The 17773-nt window shown below is 38.6% G+C and overlaps 1 protein-coding gene across 1 annotated transcript in view; it reads right to left on the bottom strand.

The window, feature by feature from the left end:
- Positions 1–17773, bottom strand: part of BRIP1 (BRCA1 interacting protein C-terminal helicase 1) — a 118594-nt gene that overhangs the window by 69088 nt on the left and 31733 nt on the right. The window contains exons 7-11 of the mRNA XM_034752655.1: positions 10383–10673; positions 7285–7506; positions 6139–6338; positions 1018–1150; positions 239–393 (exon numbers count right to left, since the gene is read on the bottom strand). Of these exons, the coding sequence (XP_034608546.1) occupies positions 239–393; positions 1018–1150; positions 6139–6338; positions 7285–7506; positions 10383–10673 (1001 nt within the window). The remainder of the gene's footprint in view (positions 1–238; positions 394–1017; positions 1151–6138; positions 6339–7284; positions 7507–10382; positions 10674–17773) is intronic.

Here is a 17773-nt window from a genome sequence, read left to right as displayed (position 1 = left end):
ACATGTTTGTACTATGCATGCCTCCACTGTGCTTGGCTCCTACAAGTGCTCTTTTTTTCTTTATCATGCGCACCAAAACTACCCAAATGTCTTAGGGAAAATATTTATAATTGCCGTCTTTCCATCTTCCTATAAACAATCAGATGTTTACAAAAATGCAGTCACTTGCAATTTAAATATATCTGATAGAAAGGAGAATGAAAAAAGTCCACAATTCAGGCTATATATTTCCACCAACCTGTTGTTATCTTTAAAAAGATATAGCAGAACCATGAATAGCCCTTTTAGCACAATTTGAGTGGCAGGGCTCACAATAGGAACCTCAATAAGCTCATCTCCTTCATGAAGATTTGATACTTTTTCTTCTTTTTCAAGGACAGCTGCAAAATGTTTCTGCAACAGGCAAACTCTTCATTAATATCATCCTAAAAATCTTCCCAAAACAAATGCATACAAATAAAGTGTTCACCACAGTATTTTAAAACAACTTATCTCAATGCAGCTAGAGAAGTTAGACTGAAGATAAAAATCTTAGTACTTAACTCAGTGCTTTCAATGTGCTTGGTACCATACAGAAAGAAATGACTGGCTGAAGCATGCAGTAAATATGATTTGTTAATCAATCAATCTGAATGTAGATCGTCAGTAAAGAGAGAACTAAGAGTCACTACATTGTCACAACTTTGAATAATTTTATCTGATCACAGTTATTCTTTGGTAGAACAGAAATAAAGTAATTATAAGATCATCGTAACAAGGTCAGTGTCTGCGACTTTGAAAATAAATTACTCTAGTAGATTTAGAACTTGATTCGCCACTGGCACGTCTTTTACACAGGTGTGACTGTACTAGTTTCTGTGGATTTACCTTTGATTTTCATCATGCACACTTTTTAAAGACAGCTTTGAGAAACTGGACTGAATTTAAAAAAGTACAAGTAGTGTAAGCGTATTTTAAAACATGAAACCAAATAATATTATGCATTTCTATAATAAATTCTGTAACAGAAAACTCTACCTGCAAGATAGGAAATGTAGCATTTGTTATTCCCATATTGTGCAAAATGGTGAGCATTTCCTTTCCACTCCAAACTTTACAGGAGGTTTCATATCCCCTTTCTTTAAGCTGACCAGAGCTTTCCTGCAGCCAACTGCAAATGAAGAGAGGAATAATAATTGTAAATCATTCCTGCATTAATTTCAATGATCTTGTATGATTGTTTCCAGGAAGCAAAATTGAATAAGCTTCACAAATTGTACCATACTCCTGTGATATTATATACTCGTTCATAAGCCTAATATTTTTGGTAAAATATGACACATCAAAGAGCGGGGATCGGCTTATAAACAGGTCTACACTAAAATTTGATGATTTTAAACTCTATGGAATCATTGAATTGAATATCTAATACATTGTTGTTTTGTTTACCTGGAGAGTTCACAGGCATGGAGTCCCTCAGCTCCCTGTGGCTGCAGTTCACCTTTCCCAGAGAGGTGCCACTTCCCGCAACTCCCATTGGCTGGAAACGGCAAACTGCGGCCACTGGGAGCTGAGGGGCTCCATGCCAGTGAACGCTCCAGGTAAACAAAACGTCCAGTCCCGCTAGAGGCTTATCCTAACGGGCCAGGAGCCAAAGTTTGCCAACCCCTGAAATATAGGGTCGACTTATGAAAGGGTCATAGTTTTTGCTATTTTTACCTAACCATCTCGGGGGGGTCGGCTTATAAACGAACGGGCTAATGAACGAGTATATACAGTACTTATTTTAACTTAATATCTTTAATCAAAAGGTGAGGGCTCTGCATTTAGGGTCTGATTCTGTTCTCTCTTCTGCTAGTTTTACACCTTTGAACTGCACTGACTTTAATTAGAGCTACTTCTGATGTATGCTGGTGGATGTCAGAGAAAAATCTGTCCCTTAGTGTTGACATTCCCCCCGCCCCCCCGCCCCATATATTATTTTTTAACTTTATTTTAAAAGGGCATAAAAATATAACTTGTTTCTTTAATTTGTCAGGAATGCTAGGAAACATTTGTGTAGCCATGCACCAATCCTTATTTTAAGCTATTATGCTTTACAGACAATTCATTACCTCTGTAATTGGTATGATCAAGGAAAGAGTGACAACCTGCATCATACAGCTCATTGCTAAGTATTTCCAAGATGAGTTAAATCAGCCTAATTAAACCACATCCCTTCATTCCAGCCACGGAGGAAGAAAGACAGGATGCAAGAACTCTTTTGCTAGTATAAGCTGTGTTTCCACTAGGGGAACTGGCAAATCCTTTCAAGTGTAGGAAAGGGCACTAAAACATGTGCTTAAGTGCTTTTTAGAATCAAACATAAGAGACTTTTTTAAACGGATGTAGAATTTTTCTGGTTACTCACTTAACGGGCCCAGAGCTGCCAGTTTGTGCAAAAAGAGAATACTAATTATTGGTCATTTACACTCAGTCTCTTGCTTTCCCTACGGTTGGCAGACTTGACAAGAGAATCAACCTGAGTTTTTCTGATAAGGTTAAAAAGCCAGAGGCGGTCAAATCTCCAGCCTTGTTGCTCTCCTCTTCTCCTGCTGCTAAGAAGTTTAACATTTGAAAGACCCAACAAAGGAGAATTAGTAGCCACAGGGAAATTATTCTGTCTCAGTGGCACACAAATGTTAACCCTTGGCACCAAATGGAAAAGAAAAGGGGTGAAGTTGAAGGTGTACCTAATCTCTAATATAAACAGGGACTTCCTAAATGAGCAACACTTCCAGACCAATATTATAACAAAATGCTTGTCCCAAATGTAATTAAGATAAGCTCAGTTAATATAAACAAAGCCACTTTTGTTATTTCTTATTGTTATTCCACTTTTCAGATAGGTTTCTGATGAAGGAGGCAATTACTTAATTGGAATATTTGGACATGCACAGTTGGGTACCAGTTATTTATTATTTAAATTACAGTAGCAGCTACTATATATGGCACTGTACAGTCAAAACACAAAGGAGAATGAAATGGTGGTGGAGGTTGGCTGCTTTTTGATTTATGTGACTTGCTCAACATCACATAGAAACTCTGTAGCAGGAGCAGAGAAATTTCCATTCTCCCTTCGAGTTCGTTGGGCATTTTCTGTGGAATAATTTTCTGGCAGAAAATTAACTTTCTGCAGGAAAATTTTAATATTCTGTCAGACTATCATCCACGTCTCCATGACTTGCAAACTGCCCAGAGACAACGAAGGGGAGATATGACAGAGGTTTATAAAAATGGAGTAGAGAAAGTGAATAAGGAAGTGTTATTTATATCATCACCAGGGGTCACCCAATTAAATTAATAGGCAGCAGGTTTAAAACAAACATAAGGAAATACTTCTTCACACAATGCACAATAAGCCTGTGGAACTCACTTCCAGGGGATGTTGTGAAGGCCAAAAATATAACTGGCTTCAAAAAAGAATTTGATGTGTTCATGAAGGAAAGAAACATCAATGGCTATTAACCAAGACTGTCAGGGATGCAACCTCATAACTCTGGGTGTCCCTAGCCCTCTGATTGCCAGAAGCTGGGACAGGACGACTGGGATAAATCGCTTGATAAACTGCCCTGTTCTGTTCACTCATTCTGAAGCATCTGGCATTGGCCACCATCGGAAGAGAGGAAACTGGGCTAGATAGACCATTGATCTGCCCCAGTATGACCATTCTTATGTTCTAGATTCCACAAGCTGCCCAGCTCTCAGGCAGGTGGGCTGCTGGGAGTCTGGGCTGCTGGGGGCCTAGGCGGCCTTATTCTCAGGCTCCTCAAAAAGTCCAGATTATACAGGCAAGTGCTCGACTCTGAAACCTTAGCATTCTTTTAATGTAGGAAATTTTAACCAAAATTACCTAAGTTTTTAAAAAACTTAAACACTGAAAAAACAAAATTGCATCATGTAGAACCACATGCAGGGGTAAAAGCCAGCTGGTACGGTGTACCGGTAAAAAGTGGCCACTGGTACTGGCCCGTACCCAGCTGGCTTTAATGTCACTGCCCCTTTTGCCCCTCCCGGCTGCCGATGAGGGGGAGGGAGGAAACAGCTGCCCCGGAACCGATGATTTAAAAGGGCCCGGGGCTCCGACCACCGCTATTGCTACTGTGGCAGCGGCCGGAGCACTGGGCCCTTTAAATCACCACTGGAGCCCCAGGTGGCGTGAGCCAGGAAGCTTGGAAGGGATGGCTGGGGGACACTGACCCCCCTCCAACCCTGCCCCCATACCGGTAAGTCTTCAGCGTTACTTTCACCGCTGACCACATGCATCCTCCACAACATCAGCAGGGTTGGGATCTTTAGATCCACAACACCATCCACTACCACTTAAGCTAATGGAGTAACTGGTAACAGAAGAAGGCTATTACTTCTCTGAGGACCTGGCACAAGGAGATGGAAACAGAGAGAGACATTTTACCAGAGGGTTTCACAGCTATTTGCTAGACAGCAAAGGAATGTTAAGACTCATCAATAACGGGTTCAGTTCCAAGTTCTAGTGGCTATAGACCATCTGCCACTGTTCTCCCAGCCTCTCCCTGCCCCTTCTGCTTCTATACCCACCTTGTCCAGATCCTACACCTGTCCCCCTCTCACTCAACTCCTGCCTGCTCTGTCTCCTTGTCTTGCCCCCAACTCTTGTCCATGTTCTTCTTCACCCATTCTGATCTTCTCCACTCCATAGCTCCTGTCCTTCGCCTCCCCCCTTTGTTCTTATTTCCTCTCCCCTATCTTCTGTCCTTGTTCCTCCCTGCCAGTTCTTGCTCCTAACCACACCATGCTCCCCTCAGGCTCCTATCCCTTATGCCTTGCCCCTGTTCCTCACCACTGTGCATTCAAGATAGGTTGCTGCCTCTTTCCACTCCACAACACATGGGCACCCGCATGGAGAGCAATGAGAAAACAGGATTCTCCCTGCTCTCAGTTCCTGTGCATGGCTTCACAGTGGCTACCGGAAAGAACAATTGCAGGGAAAGTCCTACGTAGCTCCTGCAGCCAAGGGAGAGAGCATGCCTAGTTGGTCTGTGGGGCCAAAACAAGCACTGTCTGGCCACAGACAGAAGCTGTGAGAGGGTAGCACATGATCAGTGCAGACAGAATCTTTGGAGAATTTAGCTGCCAAACACTAAGATGTCTCTACTGAGCATGTGCACACTGCAATTTTTCAGAGCCTTATACCAGATTTGGGCAAATTTTCACAGAGATGCTTGACACCAAGGTGTCCCCACTTGACAAATTTCAAGTCCCTGTTCTGAAGCATGGAGGCACTAGACAGTCTCAGCAAAACAGTTGTAAGATTGAAGAACATTTCTCCCTGACCTTGCTCTCAAAAATGGCTGAGTTATTTTAGGTGAAACTTTAAAAAAAAAAAAAAAAAATCAGCCTTAGGCAGACATCCTGCCTGGGAAATTTTATCAGCCCAAATGATTTGTGTTTGGCAAAATTACAGGCAAATGATAAGTGTTGGGTAGCCTTAACTAGGCGTTGCTACCTGCCCTGCCTTTAGTTAAAGCAAACTCCAATTGTCTTTTACTAAACCAGCAGAGGATGTCTACTCTCAGAACACTTGAAACACTTTGCATAGAATTTTTCTCTACCTTAAGGGGGACGATTTCCTCTGGGAACATAAGTTTCTCTAATGCTGACTTAACACTACTTTGTACTGATATAACACCTTCCATAGAAGGCTCACAAAGCATTTTACAAACATTAAGTCTCACAAAATCCCTGTGATTGGCCTGATGGGGAAATGCACAGAAAATTTAGATGGATTTGCCCAAAGTCTTGGAGTAAAATTTTCAAAAGCACCTGAATGACCTAAGAACCTAAATCCCATTTTGAAAAAAGTGAGTTAGGCACTTAGGAGCCTAAGTTACTTCTGGAAATTGGACTTTTGAAAATATTCCCGTGATCCATTAAACAATTAATTGTCATAAATGCCACAAATCCTTCTTGGGTGCCCAAAATGAGAAAAACAAGAGGTCTGGCTTGTGGACTATAGCGTTTGAAGTATATCTGTAAGTCTTCTTGTCAATTATGCAGTGTGTCTTCTAGTACATGATATTCATAAAAGGACTATAAACAGTAGGTTTTTTTGTTTTATTGTTTGTTTTAAATAGGCCTTACTTTGTCAGACTGTAGCACACAGCCCGCAGGGGATCATGGTCCTTCCGTCTGATGTTGTTGACGACCATGATATCAAGTTCTTCTCGAGCAAATCTCAGCTGTGTTTCTGTAACACTGTAACTAGCTGACTCCCGTGCACAATCTTCAATATTATGAGCTTCATCTAAAATGACTACTTGGTCTTTTAAGTTAATCTCCATCTGCAAAAGACAACAATTGTCCAGTAAAATGAGTAAACAACAGCCAGTAGGTTCATGTTTAAAAAAAATCTGTCCAAATTGTGTCACTTGTACAAGCAATGAAAAGTGATTTTTTAGAGCTTGACAGAATTGCTGTAGCATAGGAACTAGCTAGGTTTTTCACAAAACTGAAACCTGGTGCAAGCATAAATGACAGAATTTGGTCCTTATCTGTAAATACCATAGGGGCAGAGAGTTTGTAAAATATACTTTTATGGTACTGTATAATTAATAGCAAAAAGGACAGACAGGTTGAAATGTGATTTTTTTTAATGAAATAAAAGTATTTTCACTTTTTACACCTTCCCTAAGCCACCATGCCCACTTTTCGTAGTTACGCCATCCTAGAAGTTTCTCTTCTGTTGTTGTGTAAGAAATCCACACAACTGATTAGCTACAATGGAAAAAACAGTGAAACTGACTATTACCAGAGGTACTGTCATATGTACAAAATAAGGATATTGCAAAAGAAAAGAAATATTCTTTAATCTCTTTAATTTAGATGTTACTTGTAACACTAGCAAGTATTCAGACAGGAATGTGGCTTTAAGTTGACCATGTGCCTTTATCACATTCTTTATTCATCTCGCTTTAAACTTCAGTCAATGCAACAACCAAAATCTAGGGCTTGTCTACTCTTACAACACTGCAGAGGCACCACTATAATACTTAGTAAAGACACTACTTAGGCCGACAGGAGAGTTTCTCCCTTCAGCATAGATATCCACTTCCCAACAGGCGATAGCAAGGTCGATAGAAGAAACCCTTCTGTCAACATAGCACTGTCTACGCCAAGGGTTAGGTCGGCATAACTATGCGGCAAAGGGGTGTGGATTTTCCTGAGCAACATAATTATATCGACATAAGTTCGTAGTTTAGACCAAGCCCTACTTACAAATATACTTACACTCTCTCTTATTTGTGGATCCAGCAGGTAGTTGTAAGGACAAAATACAATATCTGCCCCCACCATGAGTTCTCGAGCTGCAAAATAGGCACATGCACGTAGCTTCTTTCCCAGGCTTACTAGATCTTCTATGTCCCAAGCCTGACACTTCTTACGTGCAAACTGTAGAGCATGATGTTCACTAAGTTTATGGACACCATGGTAGTAAACACAGGACCCGCCCTAAAAGGAAATATGTGCAAGTTTGAAAACAAAATATTGTCCTAGGAACAATGATGCACGTGAACTTACATTTTTTTGTAAAACAAAAAACAAAACAAAAAAACCCCTTATTTTGTAATCTTTTACTTCATCTCAATCACTGAGGTATTTTAAAAAGTGCTTGTTATCTTTTGGACTTTAACAACAACAAATATAATGGCAGAAACGAAGCAGGCAAATATGACAGGATCTATAACCTATCATACATAAATCTGTAAGGTACATTTCAGAGTTTTGCCCCAGTGAACCCAAAGAAAATTTTAATCTATTTTACAAATAGCAACCTGGCAGTGGAAGAGGGTGGGATGGATTCTAAATCATGAGCAATTAATTAATAAATCCAAATACATATAGTTAATTCAACTAGGAAAGATAGAAAATAAAATAATATGGCACATTCACATCCACCCACCAATATATCAACTTTCTTATATCATCAAATTACCAACCAGAAATGTCTAGTGAATTTAAATCACATTAGAATCCACCTGAGCTTGTTCATTTGTATGTCTCCTCTGCGCTAATAGCTCAGGAGGGTGTCATGTTTAACAATAAAAGCAAATAATAGTTGTTCTGCTCATGACTTTGACAGCAGTCCTTCCACTGGTGTACAAGTACATCATTTCGAGGTTGGTTTGGGTTTATTTGTTGTTGTTTTTTCTGGAGGGGTAGGAGAGAGATTGGACAGGCAAATCTTAATTTATGGGTTGGAGATGATACCCTGGAATTACAGGGAGGAGTGGAGAATTTTAAAATTTGAATACTGGTTAACACTGGTGTCCCTAAGGTATAACTAAACAACTATTATTTCTCTGTTCTAGTCAATCTGAGTACAGTTTTTTTTTTTTAAACTATAAAATTAGTTGCTGTGAATTCTATTTTTTTCTTTGATAAACTTTTAAGTAAACAAAACCAGCAAGAAGAGAATAAATCCCTGGAAATATATACTTTAGACTAGAGGCAATTAAGGCTGCCTAGTCATATGAAGATTGATAACATGAACAGGAAAGCCCATCCCTTTTTAACAGTGTAACACAACCCTAAGGGGCAGATTGTCAGTTGAAATGTTATCACACTTAGTGCCTTTTCGCTCACAAATTGTCAGTTATCTGCTTATCAGCTCACTTCTGTAATATAGTCTTGGTTAACACAGACACCTAAAGTGACAGTGTAATTGGCTCTCATTACCACTACTATTTACCCTTAGAACTTGGGAGCATAAAAAGCAAATGCTCACTTATACTTGATGAATACAAAATAAACTTGAAGCCCCAACCAGAGGACAAAACAGAAACTAGGTACAGTATGACCATATATCCTTCAAAACAATTTGCCAATGGAGACAACAAAAGCTGTTCCTATCAGCCTCAATAGTTTTCTACAGTCTGAGTCGTACATTGGAAACCAGCAAAAACCTTTTACTGGATGTACATACACACAATTATTAAAACCTTTAATTTGCTTATAGACACACTATTTTTGGCATAGAATGACTCCCAACTAATCTTCCTACATTTATGATCAATGTATGTGTGGTGCTGATATATTTTAAAAGTGACCAACAAAGGGAAAAAAAAGTGTGTGCGCCCTTTTTAGCTTCCTTACAGGGAATAGAGGCAGCTGGAAAAAATTTTCGACTTGCCTTACAACTATCAAGATCAAGGTTTTGCTGCAGGACTTCTTGAAGGACTAGAAAACTGGAATAAGAGTTGCTCAGCTCACAACTGACGGAACAGGGAATAAGGGAAGGATTGAAACATGCACAAAGAGCTTTTCTCTTAAGTATTTGTCAGCAGCTTGAATTAAAATAAGTATTATAAAACAAAACGGTGTTAACAGTGATATCAAAATCCCGTCCCCTCTCAATTTCTTAAGATTTAGTCTTGTTCAATCTGATGTGCAGCCAAGCCAACTATTTTCTTGTCCTCTAGCAAAAACAGGGAAGTCCAGATCTGATATTTTAAATGCGTAAACAAGCAGAAACACACTACTTTTTGGAACATTCATTTCAGAACTTCTATATACACTATGAAGCAGCAAAAGATGGCAATTTTGTTAGGTTTTGCAGATTATCTGTAAATAAATAAATTCTGCTGTGCTTTTGCAGTCTAGTTTTATTTATTTATTTTAAATGTAGGCTGCAAAGTGGAAAGGAAACAAGATAGTCTTAAAACAACTCTGAAATGGCAAGCAGAAATCCTAAACTTGGTTAACCAAGATGATGATGAACAAATTATGTTATCAATAACACTTATTATCATAGGGTGAGCAAGCACAGTGTATCTCTGCTAGCATCATTAGCAGATTATTTGTTCCAGATTTGTGGTGGGTTATCCACATGAGAAAAGGCTCTAAATTACTACTTACATAACACAGATAATTAAGTCCCTATCCTCTTAATTTTGCAACTAGAGAATTATTACAATAATTTTACCCCCATGCATTCTAATCATCTTCAATGCCCAGATACACTCAATAAAATAAAATAAAAGAATAAGCAGAGAGAAATCAGGCCTGAATGGATTATTTAATTTAATTTAAAAAATAAATAAGTTTTGAGAAAGCAAAGGTTATTGCAATTATAATTAAGCTCCCAAATTAAAACTATAATCATACATTGTCATAATCTATTACACTTTTTTAAATTTTGATGCTGTGAATCAAGATTTACTGAAGATTAATGGTCTAATGCAAACTGAGTTAGAAGTTACAAAAGGGCTTCCAACCAGTGTGCCATTAAGAAGTTAGAATGTTACTCAATCCAGCTGCTCAGGCAGCTAAATCTTTCATTAATATTTTTTAATTAAATACTCATTTTCTGAAACAAAACTACTCACATTTTTTCCTTCCAGCAAGTCTGCGCATTTTTCATTCCTGTTACTACTTCTGGATACCACTGGATGAACACAGGTATGATCCCGGCTAGAAAGAATTGTCATACGGACACTGGAGTACACTGTCCTCTGCAGCTCTCTAGTAATCTGAGCTATTTGCTTGTGTGTTCGAGTTCCAAAAAATATTTTGGGGATGTGTGGCTTTCCTCCATTTTCCTTCCTCTTTGCATTACTAACATTTTTACCATTTTCTTTTGCAGAAGAACAGGAACACTGTGTGCAGGGGCCAGGAGACTGTAACCAAAACACGGAAAGTTTATTAGGACATTACCACTGCAAACTGCATATACTAAATCTCCATATTGACCATTGAGCGTTTTCCTCTAGGGTGGTTCAAAACGTCCCATTAATTAATCTATCAAACTCTGAATAGTGGACTCAAGTTAAAAGTATACATAAAACATTACAAAATCTCAAAATAATTTCTAAGAGAGTTTAATTTTTTTTTAAAAAGTTATCGTAGAAAAGAGAGTATCTCTCAAGTAAAAAAAATGTAAGTAATTACCAAATTCTCCATCTGCCTTTTTCTTTATATATTCTTTGCCAGTCAGCATAATATTTTCCAGGTTAATATGCCATTACTTTGATGGAAATTAAAATGTTACCATCGAAATCAACATACGAAATTTAGTAGCAAAGTTGATGCATGTCCTTGGTTATACCATCTATTAATTTTACATATAGAAAGGTTTACTGGTACCGTTCACTGTCTCTCCAGGATTTAAACAAACCAGATTGTGGTTAAACTCAAGTGCTATGCCAGTAAAATAACATTATTTTGTACATGACATTTTAATTTGTTTATTCCTTTGTGCCAGAAAAGAGAGAGAATTTTAAACTAATTTTTACAATGCACTAGGAAAGTTTTTCTACTTTAGGTTCATTTTCTGCCATCATGCACGGCCAATTACCTCTAATTTACCTGTGACAAATTATTACAATGAAAAAAGCCAGGACAGTTTAGTAGCAAGTTATGCAGGATGCCTAGAGTTAGGAGTTCCCAGGCCTTAAGAACTGAGTAAAAAAAAAGCATGTTATACAAGAGACACACGCTGTCTTCAAACCAGATGGCAGCCTTTGTTTCATAGCAGACAAATGAAGAAAAAGTGAGAAACATTAATGTGGGGGAAAAGGATTGTTTATTATGTTTCTTAATTTGAACAAGTACTTATATACTGACTGCCAGCTAAAGGAAATTACTTTTCCATTGAGGGCTTGATCCTATAAGGTGCTGAGCACTCTGGCCTCAATCCAGTAAAGCACTTAAACATGTGACTAGTGCAACTGAAGTCAGAGAGACTTCTCATATACATAAATTTAAGCATGTGCTTAAGAGCTTTGCTGGATCAGGACACGACTCTGCAGCACCTTGTAGGATCAAGACCTGACTGGGCTACCAAATTAAAACTAATACTGAAAACTTTGTTTTAATATGGTTTCATCTGCAAATCAAATTTCACTAAATTGGCTTCAAAGCATATACTCCATTAGTAATACACTCATCATGGTGTTATGCCATTAGTCAATTCTAGTGAATACTCTCATTTCGCCTTAAGAGTTTCATAATTCTTAGCTAACAGTACTGAATCCAGGAAAAATATTTGGAATAGCAGGACAACTGTTTTTGTTTTTTTTTCACTCCAATTACTTTGTCACAGAGAAACTCATCCTCCTCAGTCTCTTCCACAACATAAACTATTGGGAAGACTAATCATTAGGATTTATGTAGATGACACAAAGAAAATGTTAAGAGATCTGTAAGAAGAGTATCTTGTCTGTACAAGTACATGCAATAGTGAAAAACCGACCAGCACGTGTTAACAGTGTAAAATAGTTTGCACTTGGTTTTTAGTTTGATGGCGCAAGTAGCAACAAACTGTACTTGACAGCTGAAAGTTTTTCCCTCTGCTTTTAATTGATTATCCTTCATAAACAAATGCTAAGTCATGGAATGTGTTACACCACAATACTGGGGATCAAGCTGTCTCTTAGCCTCCACTCTGTGGAAAAGCAAGTTCAAATTACCCTGAGTCCCACTCAACCTTGTCCGCCATTAAATATTACAATACATGATAGAATGGATGTAAATGTGACCCTCCTGGAGCTGTCACTCACTGGGATAAAAGGTTCACTGATGTGCCAAATAAACAGGCCGTCAAAGCAGATAAAGTTACAGCCATGCTGGAATTGTTACATTCCCCTCTCAGGTTGCCAGTAACAGCAGATTTCATTACGGTGTGCTGCCACATTAAATAGCCAGTTCCAAATATCCTGCCTTCTATATTGAATAATTACTTATTCACTGAAAGGATAAAAAGAAGAGAGTTATGAATGGGGCTCTTGTCAGCAGTGAAGCAGGAAACAGCTGACATGTGGTGTACGTTACATATGCGGCAATATCCGACTCAGTTTATACTCTCAGAAAATTGGAATGCAAATTATATCGTGATATTTTGATCTATATTCTATTTTGGTCTTTGAAATAATGATATTTATTAACATACTAAGAAAATTAATGTAAATAAGCTGCAGAATCAGTTTACTTTTGCTTACTGTGCAGGCCTTTTTGCCCATATCTATCCCCTTTCATTTGAATTCATTTTTTCCCCCTCAGAGATGATGCAATACCATTAATCCTTTATGGGAGGATAATGTGAGGCCTAAACATTTACTTTACTAAATGTAAATTTTAGAGAAATCTAGACCAGTACACCAACAATTTTCCAAAGCACAGTAATATTTGCTGTCCTATACTGTACTTATAAAATCAAGATGATTGGAAAATGCAATTCAAATTCTTTATGTACAACACCAACAGTGGTAATTCCTTTTACTGTATCTTTGGGGAAAAAATAAAATTCAAAGAAACTTTTTATTAAAAAGTTTTAAAAAGGTAAAATTAAAACCATAATGCCTGCATATGTGTGGGGTGTATATAAATTACAGTATTTTACAGGTGACCTTAAAGTTTTTCTTAAAAGGATTAAAATTGGCATAATACTGGCTTTAAGAAGCACTTCACTCACTATTGCAGCTTTAAAATGTTACCTTTTACTAAAAAATAAAATAAAATAAAATAAAAAAATAAACCAACATCAGGAAAGCTGTAAACTCAGGCTGATTTTATAGTAACCAGTAAAAGTATATAACTGCTTTGCAGTAGTCATAACATTTCTGAAAACCACAGACGCCATCAGCCAAGAAAAAAAAAAACACTTTAAAGAGGTGCCTGTATAACAAAAAAAACCGACAACCCAACAACAAAAAAACCCCACACATTAAGAAGGCTCTTATTTGAGAAGGTGAGCCCTTTATTTGCATTAAACTGGAGGTTCACACTTTCAGATGCTCTTTGTTAGAAATTTTTTGGGAAAGATCTTTCAATTATACGGTATATAATATAACTGAAGTGCCTATAGGTTAGGCATTGACACATGAGGAAGCACTTCATAAAACAATTAAGTTTCGGGTTTCCATGAGTTGCGTGACAAGTGGGTTAAAGTAAACAGCATACAGGTTCAATCAGTAAAGAGGATTGTCTGTTTTAGGCAAGCTATTCCCCAACCCTGCTTGAGTACAATTAATTTATGACCCAGCTGCATACAGCCACATAATTTCATGGTTTAATGGGTTATTTTTACGTTTATTTTCTAAAAACACATTTTTGAGTCAAAAAATTCAGCCCCTCTAAGCTTAACAATTAAAAAAGGATATTACTGTTCAACTAGTTCAGGCCCTCAAAATTTGCTTTCACTGAGGAAGGTAAGTTTCGGGCAAAATTCCTGGAGGATGCATTGCATGTGAGCTGCAAGCACACACACACACACACACACACACTTTTTATATTTAAAAATAAATTATTTTGGGGTCCTCAGCAATCAATACTTATATTTCTGTTGCAAAGGACCCAAACAAGCCTTTTAAAATAAAAAGACTCTAAATGTCATCATAGGATTTACCTTCCTTAAAAAAGTTACCGTTTGGGACTTCAGCAGGGTAGATTTCTGGTAGACCATAAAGTAAAGAAGTGCCCATTTTATGACTTAAAACACAGTAAAATAGTCCCAAACTGACAAATATCTCTGGAAATCAAACAACATAAAGCAGGAATAATTAAGGCAATAGGATGGTTAAAGCAGCAACTTCTCCCTACATCTTGCAATACTCACTTATGCAAATTTCTGCAGAGATTTTCTTGTTAAAAAAGAAAAAAGTTGGATTAGGTATGAAATAGCTGAGCTTTTAAACATTTTCGTAAGTGACCCTTTGGGTTCTGCATTTCTGTACCAGAAGCTATTTATACCATTGTAGTTGCGACTTAGCATAATTTATGACATTGTAGTCTTCCATTACTGTAGAAAGAGGAAAAAGAGTCCTAGTTACTTTTCACTGTAAGAGGTAATTACTGTATAGTTGGGGAGTACTGCAGTAAAAATTATAAATCTGCATTTCAGGAAGCAGAGGAGCTTGCTAAGCTACAAAAGTATCTGTCATATTCCTTTCAGGGCAACTGAGAAATAGTGAGGAAAGAAAGTTAACTTGTATACTAAAACTTATTTTACTAACAGCCCAAATTTCTTAACCTTCAGGACCCAAGTTTGTTAACCACAAGACCCAAGTTTTAATCTGTATTTGGCAGGAAGTTGAAGAAAGGGTTCAAATGGGACTTCTGTGGTTGAGTTTGTGTTATATTTATATTGCTGCTCCAACAATGTTCTTGAGTTTGTTATAAATTGTATGGCCTATTATTTTATTTTGCTTGTAAACCCCCTGGGACAGGGAGCACATCTGCATCTGAACAGTCTGGTACACCACACGTGCTCAATAAATATCTTTCTCCTGCATTTCCCAAATTATATAGTACCTATTTTGGGCTTTAAATCTTTTTATTGAAAGAATTCCTAGATACACACAAAGATAGTAACTGGGAAAAAAGTTAAATTGTTAGGATAAAGAAAAACTTTATCTACATCATCATTTTATAACTCATTAAACTATTTAGAATTAGAGGAACATACTTTTTTTTAAGGAAAGATGAAGGGCAATACCTAATTTATCCATAAGGCCCTGTTCCACAGTATGAAAACAGACAAGTTTACCCAGAGATGTTAAATATGATTGTGCTCCATCTGTGTTACTGCTTGGCCCAGAGAGCCAAACTATGATAACTGGTTTAAAAATACCAAGTGATTTAATCCTGGTAGAAAATACTGGTTTAAACAAGGACGTTTTAAAATAACTGGTTATAACACAGTTTGGCTCCATCCACACTGAGCTAAAAAAATAGTTGAGCTAACAACTGTTTACACCATCTATGGTTAAATTTTATCATTTTCACTGTAGAATTTAGCAAGATTTTAAGGGAATGGACATTTATATGGATAACAAGAATTTCCAAAATTATAGTAGTTAATGCTTAAAAATGTTTGCAAGAGATATAAAATCCTCATGCTTCAGGGCTTAAACCAATTTCTAACTAGTAGGAGGTGGGATGAGACTTTCAGGGGATGGGAGGGAATTATCAAATATCTACCTCCTGCAGGTCTCTTGCACCTTCCTTAGAAGCATCTGATGCTAACCATTGTGAGACACGATACTGGACAGGATGACTATGAGTCTGATCCAGTTTGGCAATTCCTTTGTTCCTAGGTAGAGGGACTCAAAATAAACCACCTTTCCACATCAATACTCATGATAAATAATGCAAATGTCAGATACATACATACATACACACACTGAGAACGTCCACGACAACATCTAGCTTCCTCCTGGGGTGTCAATTATAAAGGTCTGCACAGCCTTGCCTGAGGCTTTTAGGATTTCATTTAATTGTATCCACTTGTGTTCTTCTTCTACCCATGATAGTATGTGAGTAATATTGCCCTCCCCCACCCCTTCCAGACACACTGTGTCCTTTCACTACCTTCTCTTCTCCACATTTTTGCTCCTCCATTCCTAGAACTGAGTAACTCTGATACTCAGGAGGTGGATCTCATGGTCTCCTGCTCTTTTTTTGCTGCTCTTGGGAGCTGTTCTCCTCCTCCATCTGCCTCAGCTCCGTGCTGAGGCTCAGCGTCTGGCACTTCTCCTCCTGCAACCAACTCCTGAGCATCCAGAAGCAGCTTTCACGGACTTGAGCGATGTGCTTTCTGATCAGCTCAGAAGGCCTGTGACATTGTTTAGCTTGCACTGATGTCTGGTAACTTTCCTAGCCAGCTCACGCCACACTCTCTTACAGTCAACTTATTTTACCTGCAGATCTTGGCGCTGGACTTCTACTTTCTTGGACTTGAACTCAGAGTCCTCTTTGCACTGCTGAAGTATCGTCACCTCACTGAACAGCTCTGCCTGCTCGCTCTCCAGAGCCTGCTTTGCCTTCTCAAAGTTTGCTGTCACTCACGTTGTGTGTTCCAGCTGTTCTGTCAGCTCCTTCATAGCTTGTAATTGCCTTTCTCTTATCGGCTGGGTTTGTGCCTCATGAGTCTTTGTCTCATCATTCAGGGTCTTCTTCACGAAAGACATTTTCTGTTCCCACTTTAATGTGAGTTCCCACTATGGAGCAGTGGAGTCTACTGTGTCTTCTAGCTCCATTCCCAGTACCTTCAGCTTTTTCCTCAGCTCCTGCTTCTGGGTTTTTGCTCTGTTCCTATGTACTCGCTCAAGGTGTCCTTGATGTTCATTAATCTGAGATTCCAATTTACAGATTTTTTTCTGGGCCGTGTTCTTCTGGCTTTCTTCCTCTTCCGTCTTAGTCACGGCTGCTTACGTTTCCTCTTCCTTCTGGGCCAGCTGTCTTTTAAGTTCTCCAACATGAGTTTGCAGCTCAGCTATCTGGTCATGTGGATGGGTGGAGTCTTCCCCATGCTTCGTGCAAGTTATCCCCAAGTCCAGCCGCTGCTGTTCTTTGTGACACAGGTGCTCTTCCACATCTGTGATCATGATCTTGTGTTTGTTCTTGCATTTCAGGGCCGGCTTTAGGCACCGCAGGGCCCGATTTGAAGGCGCTGCCGCTAAAGTTCTGCCGCTGTCTTCGGCGGCAGCTCAATCGCTGCCGTGGAGGAAGGACCCCCCACCGAAATGCTGCCGAAGACAGCAGCAACGATTGAGCTGACGACGACGACAGTGCCGGGACTTCGGCGGCAGCTCCTTTGGGACGTTACGGGGCCCTCTTAGGGGCGCAGGGCCCGATTCCAGGGAATCGGCTGAATCGCCCTAAAGCCGGCCCTGTTCCATTTAATGTGGTTCTTAGATTTCTCCTTATCATCTGGGGCCATCTTCTCCTGCAGCTTCCAAAAAACGGTTACTCACCTTCTCGTAACTGTTGTTCTTTGAGA

The sequence above is a fragment of the Trachemys scripta genome, chromosome 18 (assembly GCF_013100865.1).
Source record: "Trachemys scripta elegans isolate TJP31775 chromosome 18, CAS_Tse_1.0, whole genome shotgun sequence".
In the NCBI taxonomy this organism is placed as follows: domain Eukaryota; kingdom Metazoa; phylum Chordata; order Testudines; family Emydidae; genus Trachemys; species Trachemys scripta.
Note: the sequence above shows the minus strand (reverse complement) of the source record. Positions and strands in the feature narration are given on the sequence as shown.